Here is a 23,541-nt window from a genome sequence, read left to right as displayed (position 1 = left end):
AAACAGCGCTTCTTTCTGGACGGTTGAACACCGCATCTGTATTCCCTGCGGTAACATTCAACTGATCCATCCATTACCAGATGAACTCCGCGATTGATATTGCATTATTTTAAACTGCTATCCATACATTACCAAGTGTTCTCCGAATGCATGTTAAAGCAAAAATTCCACTATGTATATAAAAGTGCTTCCGAGCGAATAGCTAAACACCCAGGAGAACTTTATCACTCTTTCTATAGAAGAGTATCTTCATTAATCTCTGCGGTATATCTATGTATACTTTGGCCGTGTTCGAACAGGCAAAAACGATACATACTGTAATGCAGATTTATAAAAAACACATTACCATTAATAAGTTATCTTATGAAAACAAGAATATGTTTCGAATATGAATCACAGTTTAATATATAGAGAGATTAAGAAGTGCAGAAATAATTGATTGCGTCATTAATTATTCAAGTTCCAATGGTTCTGAAACTAGCGGCATACGTCGGCAGAATTATTGCAGTTTGAGAAATCAGCTTTTTTAAAAATGGTAAACTCATTTAGGAAAAACTGAATGTTTCTTAAAACACAATTTGCATTTGAAGATATCTGCTTTGGTATTAATTTATCAATTTGATCACTTACGTATGCACCGTCACAGGAGAAAGGTACAAATTTTTATTATCACCGATATACTCTGTATCCATAACAGTAAGCTAAATATTTAAATGGGAAAATGCACGATATAGAAGGCTGTTAGCAAATACTTTCAAAGACAAATTATTTCAATAACAGTAGTTAATAAACGTTTCTATATGCTTAAATAATTCAGCTAATATTCCATTTTTTTATTGGAACAATGATTAGATATGGCAAATCATTACGTAGGTTAGTTTTAAAGGCTTTGAAAATCAAAAGCGGCTCCTAAACTGGAGCTGAGGAACTAGAACAACGTTCATAGATCAAGAATGAAATCGATTAAGCTCCATCTGGAAATACTGCTGCCTATTTTATAAATAATAACATTGAGATAAATGGGTCTGATTATGGTCAACCCAAAAATGAAGAATAGAAGAGAAACTAACAGATGGTCGAAAAATCAACTGGATCTGGTGATCGGTATATTTCAAAAAATTACGTCACATAAAAGATTATATGCATGAGAAAAATGACGACGGACAAAATGAACGTCTTCGAGGTACATACAGTCCAGAATCACAGAGAAGGAAATCAGTTCTCAATACTACGAATCAGAAGTGAAAAGTAGAAAGCAATTAACCAATAAAGTATTTCAGCGAGTGAAAAATTAAAGTGACACAAAAGCTGCATCCTAAACAGAGACATCTGTTGCATGGCATCGCACAAAACCCTATTGAGAAATATAGGCTTGAACCGATGTCTTCGATCTCATTACCAAAAATGCAAGAGCCTTTCCCAGAGGTTTCCGAAAAACTACGGTATCTTACTTACTATAGGCCATTCCCTGCGGAAACGGCATTCTGAAACATCCTTCTGCATATATGGAATATTCCGGTATAGGAAAAGACAAAGAAAGGCTGCCGAGAAAAGAATCAAACTGTAAATGATGTCAGAAAACATTCATCCTTTCATTTGTCCTGTTCAGGTATGCTGAAAAGGCTCACAGCGCTATATGTGAAGAATAGGAAGAACAACAACCGTGGCTCTGCTTTGTGTATACAAGAAGTTTTAGCATAGACAAAGTACAGGGACGGATGACATCAAATATCGTGTTGAAATGCTTTTCGAATTGATCATCCAAATGAGATGCCCAACTGATTAGGCAATTCAAAAGGCGGTGATAATCTGTTTTCATGACATGACAAATTCTTTGATTCCACACCATTTTTTTTATCATTTTCGCTCATCGCTGGTTGACATGTCACCAAACGTTCATCATCATTACCAGAGCGTACTTTGTTTGTGCACTTTGAAAGCTAATCAAATGTTGAGTACTTCTCACTTTCTCTTTCCGAAAGTAACGTTTAACATTTTTAAGGTTTCTGAGGTAGATTTTACCACCTGTTCGAAGTTTCCAAATTGATAGTTATCCCAACGGAACACAAACACATTAAAACTCTTCACAAAGTCCTACTTCTTGATAAGTCAATTGGTCCAGAAATTTTCCAATCACACTTCATACTTCTCTCATTCACAAGCTGAGATTTCAAACCTATAATAAACACTTTACAGTACAACAGAAATGCCAAAAGGAAATGAAGTTAAAATACCCATACGTATTAGTGATTCGAGATGTTCGATCCCGTATTATTTTGAACATCCTTGGCATTTCTGAAATAAATTCATAAGGTTGACAAGAATGTTAATGCCTGATGGTATAATTCACCTTGAAGAAATTGCTTATCTTTTTTGTAAATATATTGTCTATAATAATGGCGCTAAAGTAAGAAGGAAAATACCAAATTTTGATTTCTCTCTCTCGCTCTCTCTCCATTCTAAGGAAATATGTTTTCTTTACTTAGAATACGCTTTAGATTTTCCTTAGAATAGTGTAAAATGTACTAGACTACTTGAGAATTAGTGCAAACGTTCACTTAGACTAGTTTGAATATACTTAGAATAATTTATGATATACACTTTACTTAGAACACTCAGAGGATAATCGCAATGCTGAAACGAACGTTCACATGAAGATAAGGATGCCATTTTTTTCTCTCTTTACAAGGTCTTGATAAGACCTCACTTGGACACTCGTGAGCAGGCCTGGTCTCCTGGTTTCCGTTGCGATTCTTATATATTGGAGAGAGTGCAAAGGAGAGTGTTAAAATTATATCAGGATTGTGGAATACTGATTATGAAGACAGATTGAGAATTTGCAGACTGCAACAGGAGAAAAAGGAGTGATATGATTTGAAACTTTCAAACTTCTGAAAGGGTCATACAGGATTTCAGTAGATTGAATTTTTCATTTTATGGAGGGTGGGGAAAGGACAAGAGGGCATCCTTGGAAGCTAAGAATGAATGCTGTCAAGAAGGGGGGAGGGAGGGTTAAGGACTAGATTTTTCTCTCATAGAGTGGTGTGTGTGTGTGTGTGATTGGAATGGATTACCATTGGAGGTTATGTGTGCAAGTATACATACATATATATATATATATATATATATATATATATATATATATATATATATATATACACACACACACAGGTGGTCCCCGAGTTACGGACGACCCGACGTGCGGCGTTCCGTACTTACGAAGGGGCTCCCCAGGCTTCTTATAAGGATAATTAATAATTAAATAATTATATTAATAATTCGGGAACTGTGCCCTCAATTCTCTGATGATTTTCGTGGCTTCACAGAAGAAGACATCGCGGAGGCCAGAAAAGTTGTGATGGGGAGTGGCAATGCACTGCAATTGGACATCAATGAAAATGATGTCATTGAACTTACTAGAGTCCCATTCACCAGAATTAACCAATGAAGACTTTATGGAGATAGAGAAGCAGCTGATAGAAACACAAGAACACGGAGAATCAGAAGATCCAGATCCAGAAAGTTTAAGAAAAGAATTAGCTGAAGCCTTTCATCTCATTGAAGAAGGATTTGCTAAGCATGAGGAGCAAGATCCTGACATTGAGTGATTTACAAAGGTTTACTGTGCAGTTAGTGAGAACATCAGCTGGTACAGGGCCATTTATGATGAAAAAAAGGCTGCTGCGCAATCACCCCGAGATATCTTTTCAAGAAACCGACTTCATGTTACGCTTCCCTCCTCCAGCAACAGAATCAAATTCTGATTCTCCAGCACCAGGTTCATCCACTCTAGCACAAGAATCTGATCCTGTTTCTCGAGCACTCACTCCATCATCATCTTCCGATTAATGTTAGCTTACCTTCTGTTTATGTTCTGTTTGTATGAATTAAAAGAAAGAGCACAATAGTTTCTGTAACTTATTATTACAGTACAGGAGTATTATTATTATTATCAGTATTACACTGTATTATTATATTGTTATTATTACGGTATATGCGCTATTCATAGACGACTGTTCAGTGATTTTTGAAATTGGATCCTTTGAGGAAATATGAACTTATTCCAGAATTTCATTATAAGGCAGAATTTCAGTATTTTTTTCTTTACTAAACTCTCCGCATAATTTCATTGAAGGAATAAAAATTCAAGCAAAGTGTGATAGTGTGAATTTTCTAAATACGCCTATAAATGAGAAGATAGTCCACAAGTTTTACACGAAGATAGGAGGTGAGCTGGTAATTAGTGCATGAACAGATGTCTTTCACGTACCGTTTTAAGAAGTGCAAAAAAAAGTTCTTGAAAAAGATCAAGTTAATAACTCTTAAATCGATATATGTAAAACTACGTTGTAATTATCTGTTGGTACTATCTTACTGGGGTGTGAAATTGAAACAGGTTTTATATTATGCTGCATGTTTTCTAGAAAGAAAAGGGAAAAAAATCAATAGATTTCATTAATGAATGTATTTTAAGCACTTGAAGACTGGACGTCATCATCTTTGAGAGGTGCTGTCGCTATATATGGCCACTAGTACTTCGATTGCCATTGGGTAATTGAAATACTAGAAGTATCACGTACGCGGAAAAAGACAGACTCATTCAAAAGTTGGGCAGTTCATTACCGTTCAAATAAAAACTAAGAACAGTCACTTTTTTCAGCAACTACAGACGTAATTTAGTCTTACATAATGCACGGGCGAAATCAATACACTCCGTGCCTTGATCGATTTTCTTTAATCAAAACCTGTTAGAATTCAAACTACTGGTCTCAGTCATTTATATATTTATGGAATAATGAAAAAATGTAGAGGGTATTCGGGTTCAGCTTTGGTTTGAATTACACCGCTAACGAACAGAGAATGTTAAAATTAAAGTAAGCTGTTTCAATTCAAAATTTTTGTACTAGTCTTAATAACAAACGTTGTGGTGGTAGATTCATATTTCCGCATTATACCAAATTAAGATCTGGCAATTAAAAATGGGGAGGTGTCAAAGGTTTTCCAAGAATGGCCTATAGACAACAAAAAAGTAAGTCAGTGAAATAAAAAATGGGAAGTTGAGGACTGAAGTTAAGTGAAGAAAGTTGAACAATCCGAGAAAAGTGGCAATTAGCATGTCGGTAAAACTGTAGTTAACAGTATAATATATCGCATACTATATGTTCTGCACTCTTATTTGAGGACTATAACAGTAGCCTATCCAGCTGTGTAGCACAAAACTGCACCAAGTAGGGAAAGAAATAATACATTGGATTGTGGTGATTGAAAAAAGGTCGCATTCTCCAATTCATCTCTCCCAAAGCAACAACACTACCGATTATCTGATCGTATTTTTATAGATCAATGAACGATTCCCACACGGCAATTCGTTAATTATGTCAAACATTTCTTGAAATATCGATAAAAATATTGGTAAATTGAAACCCACTGTTAATTTATAGACATAATCATATAAGCTGTAAGGGGGTATTTTTCGGTAAGAAATTTGCCATTTTTACAGAAATGTTTTCCTAGTGATTAGTTCCACTAAGTCACTCTGCCGATATCGCCTAGTAATATATCTCTGGACTGAATAGCAAACCGTCATCTGTTGTCAATCCCTCTGTATATTCAATAACTTCATATAAACACTGATTTCAATGGAAATGTTCTTTCAATTGTTTTAATTATAAAATTTTATAGGTTAACTGAACGTTAACCTGAATGAAAAAAACATTTTTTATATTTCTGATTGGTGTGCACCGAAAGAGAGTGACCTAGAAACCGCTGAAGAATTAACGATGGCAATGAAATTTCGGCTACCAATAAACATTTATCCATCTAACAGTCAACGACCCTGTTTTATAGCATGGTAACTGTCTTTTTTCCCCCTTTCTTTTTCAGTAAAAGCCATTTCGAGTTAGCAGCTGAAACTTAAAATGAGAATAAAAGACTGCTAGTGAAAATTGCCTTCACCGAAAGGTCTGCAATTACAGGGGAGAAATAAAATGAAAATACCGGAAGAAACAAGTTTTTTTTTTGTTTTTTCAATGAAAGATTTCTCCCTAACTTGAGATTCGTATCTATAATGTAGTTAAAGCAACTGATAAACTCGAATGTCAATTACCCACACTTAATTAAAACTTCGTTTGCTTCATTCAATATTTATTTGCTGAACAAAAAAAAAAAACTTTACCACACATGATACTAATTTTATCTAAATTGTTTTGCAGTACTAACATTTCTCTATTGCTGTGTTTGCCAAACTTTCAGTACTCGTGTACTCCTTTTAACATTGTAGTAACACCAGTGAACCCCGATCCCCCTCAGGAAGAGCAATTTGGAAGGAATAGTAATAGGGGGGATCGGGGTTCACTGGTGTTATTTAAACATGAATTACTATAAAGATCTTTATTTTTTAAACATTTATGTTATACTAAATCACAAACGTGTGAAACTTTTAATTATTAAATATGTATTTCACGATACGTATCTAATACATCAGAAACAAAAATTCTGAAATTTAAATTTTAAGAATTAAAACGTTTGAGACGAATGAAATGGTCTTTTTGGGAAGAAGTTAATTTAGTAAAATTCGTTCAAGAATACTTTTTTTTAGGTCCACATGCGTAAAAAATCGAAACATTTAGCAAAGTTCCAACTGAGCGATTCAAACTATTCGAATTTAAACTTTTAATGCAAACTGTTCAGACCAAACGGTTGGAAAGTGACTGTACCGTCAATTAGCCTACACCTTAACGTAGGGAAGTCAGTCGATACATGTCAACATTTTGTTTAAAATTTATTTTATATTATTTAGTTATTGAAAAATTATAGACCTGCACTTATCTGTGACAATAATAAAATCGTCAACATAAAAAAAAGTCTTGTGCCCTTAAAGATCTTTTTACATACCCCTGAGGATACGCGTATCACACTTTAGAAAACTGTTCCTATTGGGTCACCATTCTAAATGCGAATTTAATTTTCTGCTCTGCACGAAATACCTTCCTGGCTTACTGAAATTACTGTGAATTACTATTACTGGAACTGTAAATTACTGAACAGTATGTATTACATTGTGGAAATTAACATGAACACTATCCCACATGATCAATGATGTGCATATCATTTATTGTGCGTTGCAACTATCCGCGGAGAAAAAGAAATTCATAATTAACGCAGGGAGTCTTATTCAAGAATGACTCTGTAGTTCAGTTGGTATTGACGAGCGCCTTGGTTGGAAAGATTCTCGTTTCGAATTCCGTCTATGACGTAAGGAACCTTTATAAGGAAACGTTTTCGGTCAACTGGTGGGTTAGCCGGTCTCATATGAGTCGAGGTTTATTTTTTTCTGGATTCTTCGGTTTTTCGTCCCTCAGAATAGGCGAACCGACCTCGTGAACACACAGATCTAGAGTCATAAATATTCGCCTTTAGGGGAGACAGCAGAAGACTGATGTGCCAGATGCATTAATTCGTCGTGACCTCTAATCAGGGGACTCTACCCGTCTTAAGGCATTAATGAGTTGAAGTTCTTACTCAAGATGGCCGCCGTGACACATACTTTCTTATTTTAAGTAACATAGCCATCTTAAACTCAAAGCACTTATCTGCCAAACACCTATAACCAAACACATCCCCCAGGACTTGTTCGTTATATCGTACTTACTTAACTAAGATATGCGATCTATAAGAATAAGAGAATTATGCGAAAATAAAAACTTGATTTCAAAAATGAATGCAGTTAAATGGAATTTAAGAAGCTGTTAAATGGTTAAAGACAACACAATACCTAAGCTTAAGCGTTCTCACTAGAAAATTGAACAAAAAAGAAACGGAGCATTTACTTTACAGGAAGGAATATATTGCTATCGTGCTTTCATTATGGACAATCTAATAGGGCAGTTCAGTGGTCAGACCAACTCTACCCAAACGGCAACAATAATACGATGGCTCGTGAAGTAACTAAGAGGGAAATACCTCAAATAAAGAAGTGATTACTGTCGACAAAACTAATTTTAAGGGATCCGGCCACATTTGTAACTGCAGACTGGAAAAGGATATCGACTATGTGAGGATTTCTGTCTAAACTGTGCAATGAAGACAAGGAAAATTGTTATCAGCACTCATAGTAGTTGAATGTCTGCATCATTTTTCAAACGTCAGTTAGCATACATTCCTTCTCATTTATACTTGCTCTACAGTATACATAAAAACCACGTGGTACAACAAGTGTAAACGAGAAGGAATGTATGTTAACTGACGCGTTATGAAAAGTAGGAAATAGGACCGAGTTCTGAGTTAATCGACTTGGAGCGAGGTTTTATCGCAGTTTTGTCAGTCAATTTGGGCGCCATTGCTCAACATGGAAGCAATTGTGGCTGATATAACTAAAAGATGAACGCGATAATACTGAAAAGACATCAAGAAAAGCCAGGAATATAGCATGAACTGACAGAAGGAGACAAGAGAGAGAGAGAGAGAGAGAGCGGTGAATAGGTTGCACATCACTCCCATCTTGCATCTGTGGATCTTCTCAACCTGACATTCAGGGAGTCTACAGGTGCTTTATACCAGAACATGCTGAATTCCACAGCCACGGAAAATGCGCAGTTTTGAAATGTGTGGCTCTGAGTTCGTCGTGACTGAACAGTAGACTGCTGAAAAGGGTACACAATAAAGAAGCACAATTCATCCTCACAAATCGGATGGACGAGTTTAGACATGCTCGCTGTCCGCAGAGCTCTGTTTACCAGAGCATATCTCCTCATGGAGTAAATGTACGGCTGTAATACTATAGTGAAGGAAGCCTCTCCTGGTTTGGAATAGGACTCCTTGTCGTAGTGTCCAGAAAAAACGACATTGAATATTATATTAATATTATGATAATTTTGTGTTGCCTATGCTGTTGTTCATTCTATGAAAAATGTTTTGTATGAGTTTTGTATGACATGATGATGTACCATGCCATACTGCAAAGATTGTGGGAGTCACAATTTGTAGATACCGGAGTAATAAGTAAATTGGCTAGCAGAGGAGTCTCGATGTAAACCCTAAAGAGTATAATACACCCGACTTCATTTCAGGAACTAACTGCCATTTCGGAGAAGGCGCGGGTCAAAATAAACACTTATGGATAGTTATTAATGAAATCAACACCTATAATCGTAATCGGACATTATGGACGTTTGTAAAAATAAGGACTTTGGGGAAACAATAAGGCATCCGAATAATTTTTTGGAGCATAGTGTATGTTCTCTTAAACTCCCCATCGCAAATTTTGGACCAGTGAGTGGAAATGTCATATTCAACTATTAGTATCTAGTTTATTGATAATTATTATATGACAGACCTCCCATTTTGTTTTTGTTTTAATTAAATTATTTAAATAGAATTATATTTATCATATGTTGTATGCAAATTGATATTTAGTGTATGAAAAACGCTTATATAATGAAATGACGTGTATCATGATTATTGCATTATTCGTATCACGATATACTGATGTGTAATCTGAAATCCTGTATGTAAAACGTTTATATCCGAAAGAGAAACCTATTGGTAGAGAAAGAGAATCGCCAGTGTTTTATTAAAAGTTGCATAACAATACAGAATGTAATGTACACCATTCCGGAACTTTACTCTTGCTCCTCAATACATTTGAGACATAATCTTTTGAATGTCTGCATCAAAAATGACTGATTGACAAGCCACGTGAACATCTTTTCCATCACCTTTTGTTTGGAATTACTGGCATGGCATCTAAAGCTACGAGAGAGTAATGCATTATTTGCACATCGCTTGCAACAATCTTCCGGTTTATTGATAATTCGCCATATTATTATTTGTCATGGCTTCAGAGCTAACATAAATAACACTATAATTTATGATATCAGGTTGGTATTTTCATGTTTGTGTAAACGTGATTAGAGCCTCTGTAGCTCAGTTGGTTTCGAGGGAGCCATACAGTCGGAAAGATCTGGTTTCGAATCCAGTCTATGACATGAAGAACCTCTATCGGAGCTTTTCAAAGGTAAGTTAGCCTGTCTCATACGGAGGCGGAGGGTTTTCTCCCGGAAACTCGAGTTTTTCGTTTCTCAAAACAGGCAAACCATCCCCGTGAACAATATCTACAGATAGAATATTATTGGACAAGGAAGGCAGCGGGAAACCATCTTGTTCTATAATAATGTTCTAGTAAAGTAGCATTGCTACTCCATCAACCATTAAGTTGAGGAGAAACACACAACGAGATTGACCAAACACCGACTCAAATCATTATCCTTGCCTCCTATGACGCAAGAACACACATACAGCATTAAATTTTTATTAATGTTTTTTTTTTCCTTTTTCAGTTTTTGAAAGAAAACCTTTTGTAATAAAAGATAAACTTCTCAAGTCCAAGTGATCAGAGCGTAGCTGAAATGCCCTGTAAAATACTTGACCTTCAGCATGAACAGGATTTGCATGTGTGGGACAGTGAAGAAAAGGTAACTGAACATGATGCGTATTCAAATTAAATTGATCACACACACTCTCCAGAATTATAATATGAATTACAAATGACATGAAAGTATAATAATCTCATTTATAATTTACGTACTATTATTATTAGTAGTAATAGTACTAGTATGCCGACATTAACGATTAAAGTGCCAGTCTCTCTCTCTCTCTCTCTCTCTGTGTGTGTGTGTGTGTGTGTGTGTGTGTGTGTGTGTGTGTGTGTGTGTGTGTGTGTGTGTGTGTGTGTGTAGGAATAGATATTAACCAAACATTTGTGACTTCTTTGCTAAATACTTGCATGTGTGGGAATATAAAGTATCCTGGTTATTAAAATATCCGAGTGCTATATTTAGTGCTTATTCTGATGCATGCCGGTTAAGAATAATTATCCTACTTATTTATTACAGGGTGATATTTAAAATTAGACAACTAATTTGAATTTTCTTAATTACTAAAGAAGCTCCCTACTTTAAGAAAGCTAATTAAAATGCCACATAACATTATTTGCATATGATATTCTTGCGATATTAGCCTCGCAATGCTACATCGAAACCTATATTTGTCTATGAATTAATTATCTGGTGATAAGGAAGAGGAATATTAGTGCTGCGGTTTATTTTGTATCCATCCAATTCCATGTTATTTACGAAAACATGAGATCAAATGGATATAAGCTACATCATAGATGGGTGGGTAGGTAGTAGTATTATCCCCCCCCAACAACTATCGCCTGTAATTATGAACAGCACTGTCTAATTCCCATATGTCGATTCCCAGGTGCACCGTGCAAGACCATTCTCAAAGTTTATTAAAGTGTTTGACTTCCATCTTACTTGTCATCGAATGGCTTGCACTTCGCAGCAACCGAGGGGATGGAGTTCTAAATTAAAATCGCCCTCATGCGATTAAAACTGACTAGTTAGATAGCATTTTTAATGCCGTGGTCATGAAACGACAAATAAATTAGAATTATCACAAATGATTATATGCAATCCAGTTTATTTCACTCCAGAGATTGTGCTTTAACAACACAGGATGGCATTTAATATTACGAGTTCCGAGATGAGTTGGTTTTAATGGCAATCATCTTCGAATCTTAGACTTTGAGATGACTTAACTTTAAACGCGCGCATTTTTCAAGATTATTATTAGTAACATGGATAATAAAGGTCCCAAATGCATAAGCAAATCCGACACATTTTATGGATGAGTTGAAGTTATTTTATATTAGTAATTCTATGCACATAGAATAACACCTTAATCGGACCTATGGGATGTATGTTGGATTTTGTGTTTGGATACAGGGAAGCATGAAATTTCCTAGTCTATTCCTATCAAATTATAATTATTTTTTTTTAAATTATTTTTATTCAGGTAGCCTTGAAATTCATGTTTGAACTTAAAAGTAAAAACCGTTTGTGGTTTTTCTTTAATAATTTTTTTGTTCATTATTTATCATCATCTTGCTTATTAGAATCTTGAAACGGCATAAAACCACGTTTCTTGTATCAAATATTCTTGTAGCAAAAATTATATTAACATGCTTTACACTATATTGATAGATTAAAAACTAACTAAACTAACTCTAGAAAAAAATCATCTGCTCAGGTTTGCTTTGTACGAAACATAGCTTTCGATCGTGTGAGTGACTACTGATTTTTGTTTTTAATTTTCGAATGTAACGACAGCGATACGTGCAGGTTGGAAAATGACAGCAAGCCAATGCTTCACTTGCAAAAGAGTGATGAAGAATAAAAGATATTACTACCGTTTCCTCTGTTCTAAAATCTCACGTATTAAACATATTTCAGTGACAGACGTGCTACAATCATGCTGAATCGAACATAAGACAGCAGCTGAGAAGGTTAAATGTCCAAATTCAGAGGTAAATTGCATCACCGAAGGCAAAATTTTATTTTCATAACTGCCCCGCTGTCATCCGCTAGGAAGGTTAAAAACCTTTTGCGTTATAAGAAGTTGTCGCAGCTGTTGGTGACAATAAGAAAACAAAACTGACAACCAACAACAGCGCTCAGCCCAGGAAATCTTCAATTTAATTTGTTGTCAAAGCTCTTTCCTATCCTGCATTGAGCGATGTACAGAAATACATACGATTCTTCCATGCGTCAAAGTACAAGCGAACGAGATGAAATGGATCCCTGCCAGAAAAAGATGTTTGAATTTCTCGAAATTAAAAAAAAAAAATGATATCGTCGTAGCAATATTTCATCTCTTAGCTTGACTGACTGATTATTTATATCTGAATGCCAGTTTTATTCTATTTTAAAAAGGACTTAACGACTAAGTCATATAACTCCGAAGTTTCATATTTTTGGTCGATAATTTGAAATTATAGCGACCAGTAGTTGTAATGGTTTCTTTTCTTTTAAATACTTCCACCATTCATCAGTATCACCAGGGCCCCTTAAATGGCCTCAATTTTTCGGCGGGTCCCAACTAGAGTCTCGTGCGCCTGTGTATAAGTACTGCCCTGAGAATTACATCGCTGCTATAAAAGAACTTGCGTGAGAGGTGATTTGAAAAACTCTTAAAGCAGTTATTACTGAAACTTCAATGGAATATTTGTGCAAGTCGCTGAAAATGGTGCTACTACTTAGTCGGTTAGTGAGCAGAAACTTTCACTTATTGCCAGGACAAAATCCATTCTGACTAAAAGCATGCGTACCGCACGTTTAAAATGGGCAAAAATACATGCGAGGTGGAACTGGAAATACCGTATTATTTATTTATTTTCGGATGAGTGAAAGTTTATCTTGCTGGGATCAAGAAGTTCTTTCGCCATATACTTGTTTTCAAATTATAAATATATAACTACCGCTAAAGTAACTTAATGACGATTATGTTTAAACATAATCGGTATGGACCACCATGTTGATTAACTACTACAGGCTTGAAATAGCATGAAAAAAATGTTCCATGTTTGATCTCTAGAGCAGATTTTCCGGATTATCTAACCTATATCGCAGTGCATAGTGCTAAATTGCTCGGTTCCAACATTTTTGTGGACAAGACAGACATGAAAAATACAGAATTATTTCATTTACAAATCAGAAAGAAAATGCACGCAAAACAGAAAGATAGAATCTACGGGAGTCAAAACGTAAATTTAAATCCTGTTTACTATTAGTAAACAATCAAAAAAAAAAATAATAAAATACAGCCCTCACTGAATGTTAAATCCGGAACTTCGTCATGATATTTCTCAACTAAAGTTTTAAAAAAACTGAGAATTATAACTGCAAAAATTATTCTTACCTGACCCTTCATTTCTGGTCCTCTGCTGCCAAATTGTTGAAAACTACTTAAATCTTCAAAATCAGGATCTTCCATAGTAACACCACCAAACTGTCCAGGAGCATGATCGACAACAGGCTGTAAGGAGTGGCCAGATTTCCTTCCAGAGGGGAATGAATGAACGACACTTCCATAACGGTAGTCACCTCCCGAAAGTTTTGTGTTATCATCAGTAGCAAAATCACCAAACGTGCCAAATTCAAGGTTTAGAGGATATCTGATCTTCGCATCCACGCCATCGAATCCAACCCCTGTGGTGGCAGCTATGTGCTCGGCCTGTTCCAGTATTCGGCGTTGGTTTTTCAAACGTGCTTTTTCATCGGGACTTTTGACGACAGTACCGAACACACCAAGAGTATCTTCGTCCATGGGAATATTAAGAAACCTTCCTGGAAAATCGAAATTCTCGCGAGGAAAACCTGGTCCTGCTCGATGACGTAACTCTGCCGAAAAATAGTCATCTCCTCCAAAAGGATGAAAATCGTGTAAAGCGGCAGGAGTGCTTATTTTTAGAGGACCCGGCATATCACCTAGTCGTTCCTCTTCTATTACGACTTCGGTATTAGGATCGCGAAAAAAATTCCCAAATGACGATTGGTCGTCAGCAGCAAAGAGGGGAACTCTGTGTTCTTGGCGAGGAAGTTTGTGATGCGACAACGAGTTTACGTTCGACTGACCCATTAAAAATCCAAACATTTCTTCTGGGAAAGGAATCTGTGGAATTTCATTCGTAAGTTCACTGTGCCGTGCCATTCGTTTCATGTGTCTCCACATTGCGCGCAGTTCTGAGCAGGAAGGTTCATGACCGGACACTTCTGGGATGTGGGCAGGGATTTGTTCACTTTGCCTCCTTTCGACGGTTAAAAAGTCTCTCGCAGTGTTTCGCTTCTCGGCGGCAAGGACTTGATCCAGCAGTGTCTGTAAACGTCTCCTTGGTTGACCAGTGGTTTTATCGGTGTGACTGGCGACTATAATGAGATTCAGAAGAAACAACCTCCAAAGAAACCACATCATTGCTTGCTTAAGTTATCGTTTTACCTAAACCTAGTGAGGTTGAGGTTTGTGTCCCTCTCGATGGGACTTCTTTCTCTTCCTTGTAGGTGTCACTGTTGTTAGATTTCTAAATAAAAGAAAATATTACGATTAGCAAGAATATTTCATTTAGGAAAATATTTCTATTGAGAGATTTCAGACAGATTTTGTTTTCTACACGCTTGACAAAATCTATCTGAAAAGCACAGCGGAAAAACATGACAAAAATTTTAAAAGTGAATATATATATATTTTTTTTTTTCAGCTAGGAAGATAAGACATATTGCCAATGATCATTTTCCAAAGCATGCGAGGAAAACATTTAAGCAATTAAAAATATAGCGAGAGAGAGAGAATCACTTCCGAGATTCTCAAATAATTCTAAATTCAAGTTTTCCATAGAGGAATCTTGGACTCACTATGGGTGCATTTTAAAATGACTGCATTGCATTTTATTTAATGGTGTGAAGTTAGCTGATGATATTCGGAGAATAGTTTCTCAGCAGTGCAATAAAACCTTGATTAGTGCAAGGTTTTAAGGATGTCATGTTTTATATTTTTACACTTTTTTAAAATTATTTTTATCTAACCAAATTTTATCTTCGAAAATAATTTCATAAAAAATTATTTATATTTAAATAATTTTTATAAAATAATTTAAATAGATAAAATTATTTTATATTTAAAAAGTACATCATACTTTTTTAAAAAATTATCTTTGACAATGACCTGGGAAGAAGATATATCCATTCATTATATATATGAGAGAATATGCGTACTGATAACAAGAACGGAGAACATTACGGTAATGAATGCTCTGTAACTTCATTCGTCTACGAGCACGCTAAACTTCTTAGCACTTAGTTTTGTGAGTTGAGTAAACCGAAAGAAACAAACATGCCTCACTCATTTATTTTATTAAATAAATAAAGATACGTCTTTTTTTGTATTTAATAGTATTACCCTGTTATAATATTTTCTTTAATTAACAATGAATAGTACACTACGGAACACAACATCTTAGTCTCACTACTCTCCACCCAGAGTGGCAACGCATATTTTGTGCGAAACGGGTGAATAAGAAATTTGGTTGAAATGAGGTTCGCGTATATCTTCAACTCATTCGTCCCTTAGGAAGATTGTTGGTAGAGTCCCTTGATTAGGGATTGCGACGAATTATTGCAGCGGCGCCCCTAAGGACAGTATGGCTGTATTTATATATGGTTGTGTTCAAGAGGTCAGTTTGCCTGTTTTGAGGAACGAAAAACTCGAGTTTTTCGGGAAAAATAATCCTCCACCTCCGTATGAGACCTGCTAACTCACCCTTTGATTGAAAATATCTGATAAAAGTTCCTCGCGTCACAGACGCGGATTCGAAACCGGGTCCTCCATCCAAAGGGCTCGTTTATATCAATTGAGCTAGAGCTCCTTCGCGTATATACGAACCACATATATACAAGGCGACGTCTGGAGATGTGAATCTAATATCTGTGAAGGAAGATTTTATTTCTATAATAATTTTTTTTCACATAACCGTTTTGTCAAATCATGTATGATGGGCTCAATACCGGCCTGGATAGTCGACAGGATAGAGTATCTGCTTTCTAACTACTAGGCTGCAGTTCGAATCCGACCCTGGAAGTTGTTGGTGAACGTCAAGGTATGAGATGAACTTCATCGCCCGGTATGACCACCACATTCACTCTGCAAAATAGTTAATTGACAACTCTACCTTCAATCGCAAAGTAATCAGTTTTCAGATAATTGCGATGGAGTTAAAATATTGGAGAAGTGGAGTTTAAATTTTTGAAGAACAGGCGAAACCATATTTTATTTGGTATAATTAGACGTATTTAAGTTGAATGAGATTTTAGAAAAAGTTAATATATTAAAATAAAAAATAATAATAAATAGAAGAAAAAATTAAACAAATATGAGCAAAATTTGATAGAACATGTAAACTGAATCCCCACCACCTGATATACTAAACAATAAATAAAACATAAACGAATTGGGAAGAGAAGATCGGGTAGAACTCCGAAAGGTTTATTAGATTAAAAATGAACAGTGAACAAAAAATGACAAGTTTTTTGGGGGGGGGATATTTTAAGTTGATATTGAATTTAATTTAGGAAACATATTGGGACTACCTATTAACGTTCAGCACAGACTGTAAGTAATTAAAATAAACTTCGATTTTTAGAGAAAGGAAGTTATGACATTATTCGAGTCTCTGGTTATGACAATATTTAATTACAGCTCACAACTTTATTCACAAAGTTTCTGATAGTCAAGAACACAGAGTATTCAGAGAAGATTCGCTGCAGAGGTGGATCGTATCTTGATGTTATTAAGAATCTTTGGTTAGTTGTAATCTGTCGAATTAATCTAACGGAACTGATATTTATAATTTATTTCAGAGCATATTTAAACGAGTGAGTTTTCTGCACTCAGCTGAAGTAGAAACTATTTCACTTGGTCATACAAAAGATAAGATAGTGAAGAAGAGGAGGATTAGAATAAAAAGACGAAGTTTTCTTCTTATTATTATTATTCTTATTATTAAAAAAATTCTTCTTATTATTATTTAAAAAAAAGCCAACGTACGCGTGGGATATTGAATTTCTGATGTGAAGTTTGTTTCATGTGTCGCTCTGTTTTCTCTTTAAAATATAAAACTGATCTGGAATTGGACTCATTCTTGAGTTTACTCAGCTGCTGCCGTAAATGGACTTACGCTGGAAACCTAATAAGAACAATAATAAATAAATACAAAAAAAAAGTTGTTAAAAGTAACTACTTACTATATTTATGTTATCTTTTTTTTTTTTTAATATTTCTTTCCGATGGCCATTTCTGACCATTGGATAGCAGATTTGAGATATGAGTTTATGAGACCATCCTCTCCGTAACTGTGATTCATCGTATCAGTAGCAATAATCCCCCCCCCCCCCCCAAAAAAAAAAAAAAACTTCCTCGCAAACACAAGCATCATCACTTAGCTGTCTGGCCAGAGTATTGTGCTTCTGTAGTGTGGCAATTATCCTGCAAGCTAAATCCACCATACCTTTCATTTTCTACAAACTGTGTGCGCATGAGCACGTTGGCTGACCTAAACGGGAAAATAAAGAAGCACGTAGTTGAAATTAAAACAGACACAATGCGCTGTATTGCAGTCTATTCAATAACAGGCTTCTTTTTCGAAGGAGGGATTAGTCCCATAGTTTCATTCAATACCCTCACACACGAAACAGGAGTATAGCACTAGATATATCATTTATTGTGAAAGATGTTTCATTCGAACGAATTTCATATTTTCGTGCCACTTACAGTGAAATTTCAGGCAGGCCTCACCTCGTATAAACAAACGAGTGAATTTCAAAAAGCATACCGTTCAAATAGTCTACGAGGGAGAAAACTATCTGAGTATGTCTGAATGATTTTGGATGAGTAGTCTATAGATTCATATTTCATTCATGTCATCGCCGTCATTATGTTTTAAAGAAATTGAAGCAAATCCCTTTTATACCTACCATTACAGTTGTCTACAAACAGAGTGAGGAATTAGTAAGACGAAGTTTTGGATTTTTTTTTAAATTAACGTCGGATAATTTATCCATCAACTAATACAGAATTTGATCCCTACTTAGTTGCATATTAAGTAATACAAAATAACTTGTCATATTTCACGTAATAAATACTTCCAACAAAAAACGGGGAGCGGGTCAATATGAAATTCGAACTTAAGACTTAATTTTCCATCCCACAAACTTTTACTACCACCGGCATACCCCCCCCTCCCCCCTCCTCTTCTCAGAAAGAGAATTTGGAAAAAGTTATAACAAACACGAATAATTAATTATAAAGGTATTTTTTTTGTCGACTTGTATTATAATAACTTACAGACAAGTGAAAATTTTACTAAAATTATTAAATACACTTTTAGTTACGACGAATCCAATATACAGAAACAAAAATTATGTAACTTAAATTTTCAATAATAAAAAAGAAAGTCTAAATGAGATGAATGAAGCCAATTATTTTAGGAAGAAGTTAGTTTGGTGAAATCTGGTTTTACATCTTTTTATTTCTAGCCCGTAAATGAGATTCCACGTCAAGAACACAACTTTCGACACGAACATGCTTGAATATGTATGGATGCACGCAGGGATGGTGAAACAATCGCTGAGGACCGTCGCAATTCGAGACACGAATGATTCCAATATTTAACAGAGTTTCGACTGCGTGGTTAGAACTATTTGAATGTAAACTTTTAATACAAACAGTTCGGCTGTAATGCGATCATGTGGTTAACCAGACGCAGCCTTAAGGGAGATCAATCGATAAATGCAAAGAGATATTTTTTTAAAAGTTCCTTTAGATATTTTAGTTATTGAAAAATTAATTACAGAACTGACCGGCACTTGTCTGCTACAATATGGTGACAAAAATATAAACGTAAAAAAGAAAAAAAAATCAAATTTAAAAACCTCATATCCCCAAAAGACATTTTCCATAACTGGAAACTGGAATCGTTATTTTCCCATAACGATTGATATGTGTAATTCATCGGAAATTAAACCGCCAATAATTAGCATTAATAGTTTATATATAGGCAAGGTTGGTGGAGTGGTATATCCTCCAATCAACAGGCTGTTCGGGTCCGAATCCCAGTGTGGTTATAGATGTTCTGGGAATGTCTCGTAGATAATTTCATCACTGGGTGCCACCACACGCCTTGAAAACGTACTGTGTGATCTCTACAGCTGAATTTCGGAATTATCTAACATTTAGCCTACCCAAGGTTCTAATACTAATGTGCTAAAAGCCTTTCGTGAGTGCGACGTTTTCTACACTAGTAAAGAGCGTTTGTAGTGCAGTCGATAGCGACGACACTTTAGTGAAAGATTTGGATTCTAGAAGATGAGGAAGTGTATAGGAAGGTTGCAGAATTTTTTCTTACAAAATAAACAAACAGTAGGCTAGTTTGATGTTATTAACCACCCCATTATTACCAAAAATTAGGTTTATTCTCTCAGTCTATCTCAATATTATTGATATTAAAATCGCTTCTTATTAATAATCTGTTTGCTTAACTTACTAAATAACTGGCCCATAATGCCATCACTAGCTTTCATGTTACGATAGTTACATTCACGCTTCATTTTTTTACGGTTTGCACTGTTATTGTGGATAATTGTACCTATCTACTACTGAATCTCCAAGTATCAAACTTAAATGTCGGTTTGAAATTTTGGGAAGAAACCGGAGGTTTCAGTACTATCAGCCCGAGACCGGTGTTTCGACCCATACATAGACTGAGTAATCCATGTCATTCCCCCCCCCCCAGTCAATTTTTTTTCTAGGAACATTTTAATTCTCCTCATTTCCCCATCTTGAACTTTGTTGCACAACAAAGAGAACAAGACAGTAACGAGTAAACGGGATTCGGACGCAGGTGTTTCCAACCAAAGAGCATCGTCGATACAGAGGAAATTACGGAGTCTCGGTGATGCAGACAGCACACGAATTAAAAACGTAGATAGCGAAGATGGACGTTCAAGACTAAGTCAGCTTTACCCTTTTAATGTTGTCAGAATGGTCAAGTAGCAACATCAACTTCAGAACGATGTCTCAGTGGAAACGGTTCCAACTGTGGTGGTAATGTAATGGCTTTGGGGAATGTTCTACGCAAAGAGTGGGAAGAGAGAGGGGGGGGATTAGCTTCTCTTAACTTCAAGAAACGGATAAATTCGGCCGTTTATTCTAGCTATAATAACTCTCTCTCTGCTATTACATGCCAGTTAGCATAAGGATTAGTGAAATTAGTACTAGAGAAATATTTTCAGACTTGGAAAAGGGACTTATTTTTTTTACTAATAACAGCATTCATGAAGAAGTCTTAAATAAAACCTTGTGGTTTGGTCTATTAAGTGATAACTTGAAATATCATTTAATATGTATTAATATGAATACTGCAAACAATATGAAGCATAACTCAACCATCAAAGTAATTTTATTATATCTATTGAAAGCATAAATTTTACATTTTCCAATTGTATACAAAGGGTAGAATAGAATTTTGAAGAGGATACCACCATCCCCCTACTACTTGAATCAAGACATGGAAGAATTGTTTTTAACAAACAGAAACAAAAATATAAGATACAGTCTTATAATTAATATTGAAGAAATCAGTGATGAGGAACCTACAAGAAGTCATGTACAATCCGTGCCTTCTCTCTCTTTTTCTGTTCGTGACAACCGTAAATGCGTACGATTATCAGGGAAGTGGAAATAACCGCAACAGCGTTTTTAACTAAGTGAAAGGAGAATTATCGATGTCAAGCCTGCGCTGTTGACAGGCTGTCACTATTTAAGTGAAGCCAACAGTGGCGAATGCTACGATCCAACTAGTAGTGCACTGCGAGAAAACTAACGTGAACTAAATCATATTCTCGTATTTCTGTTTTATTTTTCTAATGTTTTTATTCACCTCTAAATTAAATCCAGTTAATGAAGCTAAGGATGAATGCAAATCCACGAGCAACATATGCGTAAGGGAGAATACGATTGTATTGTATTATAGGTGATGGAGTTCAATAGACTCCATGTCCTTGTACTTATTTTCGTATTATCTAACCTTGCAGATAAAATTCTGGATGAAGCCAGTTTGACGTAAGCGATCTAATAGCAAAGGCTTATGGCAATTATGTTAATCAATGGAATCATGTTTAATTTTCAGCGATGAATCGAATTAACAAACAGATCCCGCATATTTAGACATCAGTCTGATACAAAGTTTGATTGCTCCAAATTTCATAATCATCGATATAAGAAGTACGCTAGGCTTAATTGGTTAGAATTACTGGGAAAGCAACTAAATTAGTGAATCTATGTCTTCGCTGTGTGTGTTCTCGGGTTGGTTTGTCTGATTTGTGGGAAGAAAATGCTCCATTCCCTCTCTCGAGTTAGCAAAAATTATTCACTGAAGATATACCAATTCATGCATTAACTTCTGTTCGGAATTTTGAAAATATGAGGAGATATACTAGGAAACAGAATTACATAAATAGAGTGGACAGAAGCAATGCTTTGTGCAGGATACCATATATTACGTGTTGATGAAAGTTGAAGGTTATGCCAATATGATATCGGATGAGAAAAAAAAAAGGAAAAAGAAAATTCGCCCATTTTTTTTTATTTATATTCATTGCACTAAGAAAAGGGTGTAAAACCTGTAGTACGCCAGTCCAGTATATGATTTTGCGTGACTGTGTGTGTGTGTAGGGGGAAACCGAATATATATATATATATATATATATATATATATATATATATATATATATTCAATAAATTCAGTTAAGTTCTTAATTACAACTATCTCAATCGAGCCTATTCTGTCATAATTACCACATAAAGAAAAGAATTATTAGAAAATTATTTTTCTTTCGGATAGAATCAGTGATTTTTAACGAAATTATATACTGAGTAATTTTTCTACTAAAAATTCCTTTATATCTTGAAATGAAATATTCAGTCAACTGAGTAAGTCCTAAGTGACACACTCAATTTAAAAATATGGATATTTCTGATTTTATCAACAGCATGAATAAGCGCTTCAAAATTGGGCGAAATATTATTGCAATATTAAGGCTGTTAGTAACTATCTCATTGGACCAAACATTAAGAAAAATGAAGCTGAAATGTGAAGATAGCAATGGGAAAACCATAGTAATGTGTTTAAATGAGTATCTGAAACACATTAAAGCTTCAAAACATAACTTATTTTAACTAGTTACGAATGCATGTAGGCTTATTAGAATCAAAGAAACCCTGCATAGAATGTTAATTACTAAAATACATTAGCGAGACTTAGAATTTTGTTACACAAAATTCTATTACTTTTAACTGAAATAGAATCCTTGCTTAGAGAATTATTATTACCAAATCCTAATGAGTGTTGCAGAGTTAAATTATTCATTTTCGTCAGCTAATACTCTAATTTTAAATTAACTCCTTCCTTTATTCTTGCTGTTATAAGAAAGCGTGATTTCAGATTGCAAATAGAAGTTGAAATATGAGTATTGCTTGCAACTAAAATTCGAACTGGTTTTAAACACCCTCTTTTTCCCCTTCAGAGGATCTCACGTTGATCAGAAACATAATCACACTGTTAATATTCTTAGCCGTTCGCCAGATTATTTGCATAACAATGTGTTCTAATATTTTTAGTTTCATCGTTAAAGGCATCCCCTCGGAAAGGTGCCATTCCCTTTGACGCAAGTAGTGCACCACAATTTGTCCTCATTTGCATTACAATAAAACCAATAAAGTAACGGCCCGAAACGTATCTCAGTGGGATAAAAGCTGATGAAACAATTTACGCAAATGAGGGGGGAGGATCAAAGGGGAGAGGGTCAAATCGTTTGAATGATTCCCTATCGAAAGGCAAAAGGCAGAAGTTTAAATGGCTTTCGTACCATTCGTTTGGTACGATTAGTTGCAGTTTCTAAGCGATTTCATTCAATATGCATGCAAATAGAGAAATAATAAATATACAATTCGAAGATAAAGTGATCATACTTATCAACTTTAATATACCACACTTGATTGCGAAACTATTATTTTATTTCTTCTATATTTTTTTTAAAGCATGGGAAATTTTTTATTGGCAATAAAGATTTGGCAACTCGTAAAATCTTTTTT

At 35.2% G+C, this 23,541-nt stretch overlaps 1 protein-coding gene across 1 annotated transcript in view; it reads right to left on the bottom strand.

The window, feature by feature from the left end:
* Positions 1–23,541, bottom strand: part of LOC150108401 (uncharacterized) — a 132,005-nt gene that overhangs the window by 59,732 nt on the left and 48,732 nt on the right. The window contains exon 2 of the mRNA XM_090415819.1: positions 13,762–14,920. Within this exon, the coding sequence (XP_090271945.1) occupies positions 13,762–14,814 (1,053 nt within the window). The 5' untranslated portion in view covers positions 14,815–14,920. The remainder of the gene's footprint in view (positions 1–13,761; positions 14,921–23,541) is intronic.

This window comes from Typopeltis vanoorti, chromosome 3 (assembly GCF_054136105.1).
Source record: "Typopeltis vanoorti isolate ZY-2024b chromosome 3, IOZ_Tvanoo_1.0, whole genome shotgun sequence".
Lineage (NCBI taxonomy): Eukaryota > Metazoa > Arthropoda > Arachnida > Uropygi > Thelyphonidae > Typopeltis > Typopeltis vanoorti.
This window is presented reverse-complemented; position numbering and strand designations above follow the sequence as displayed.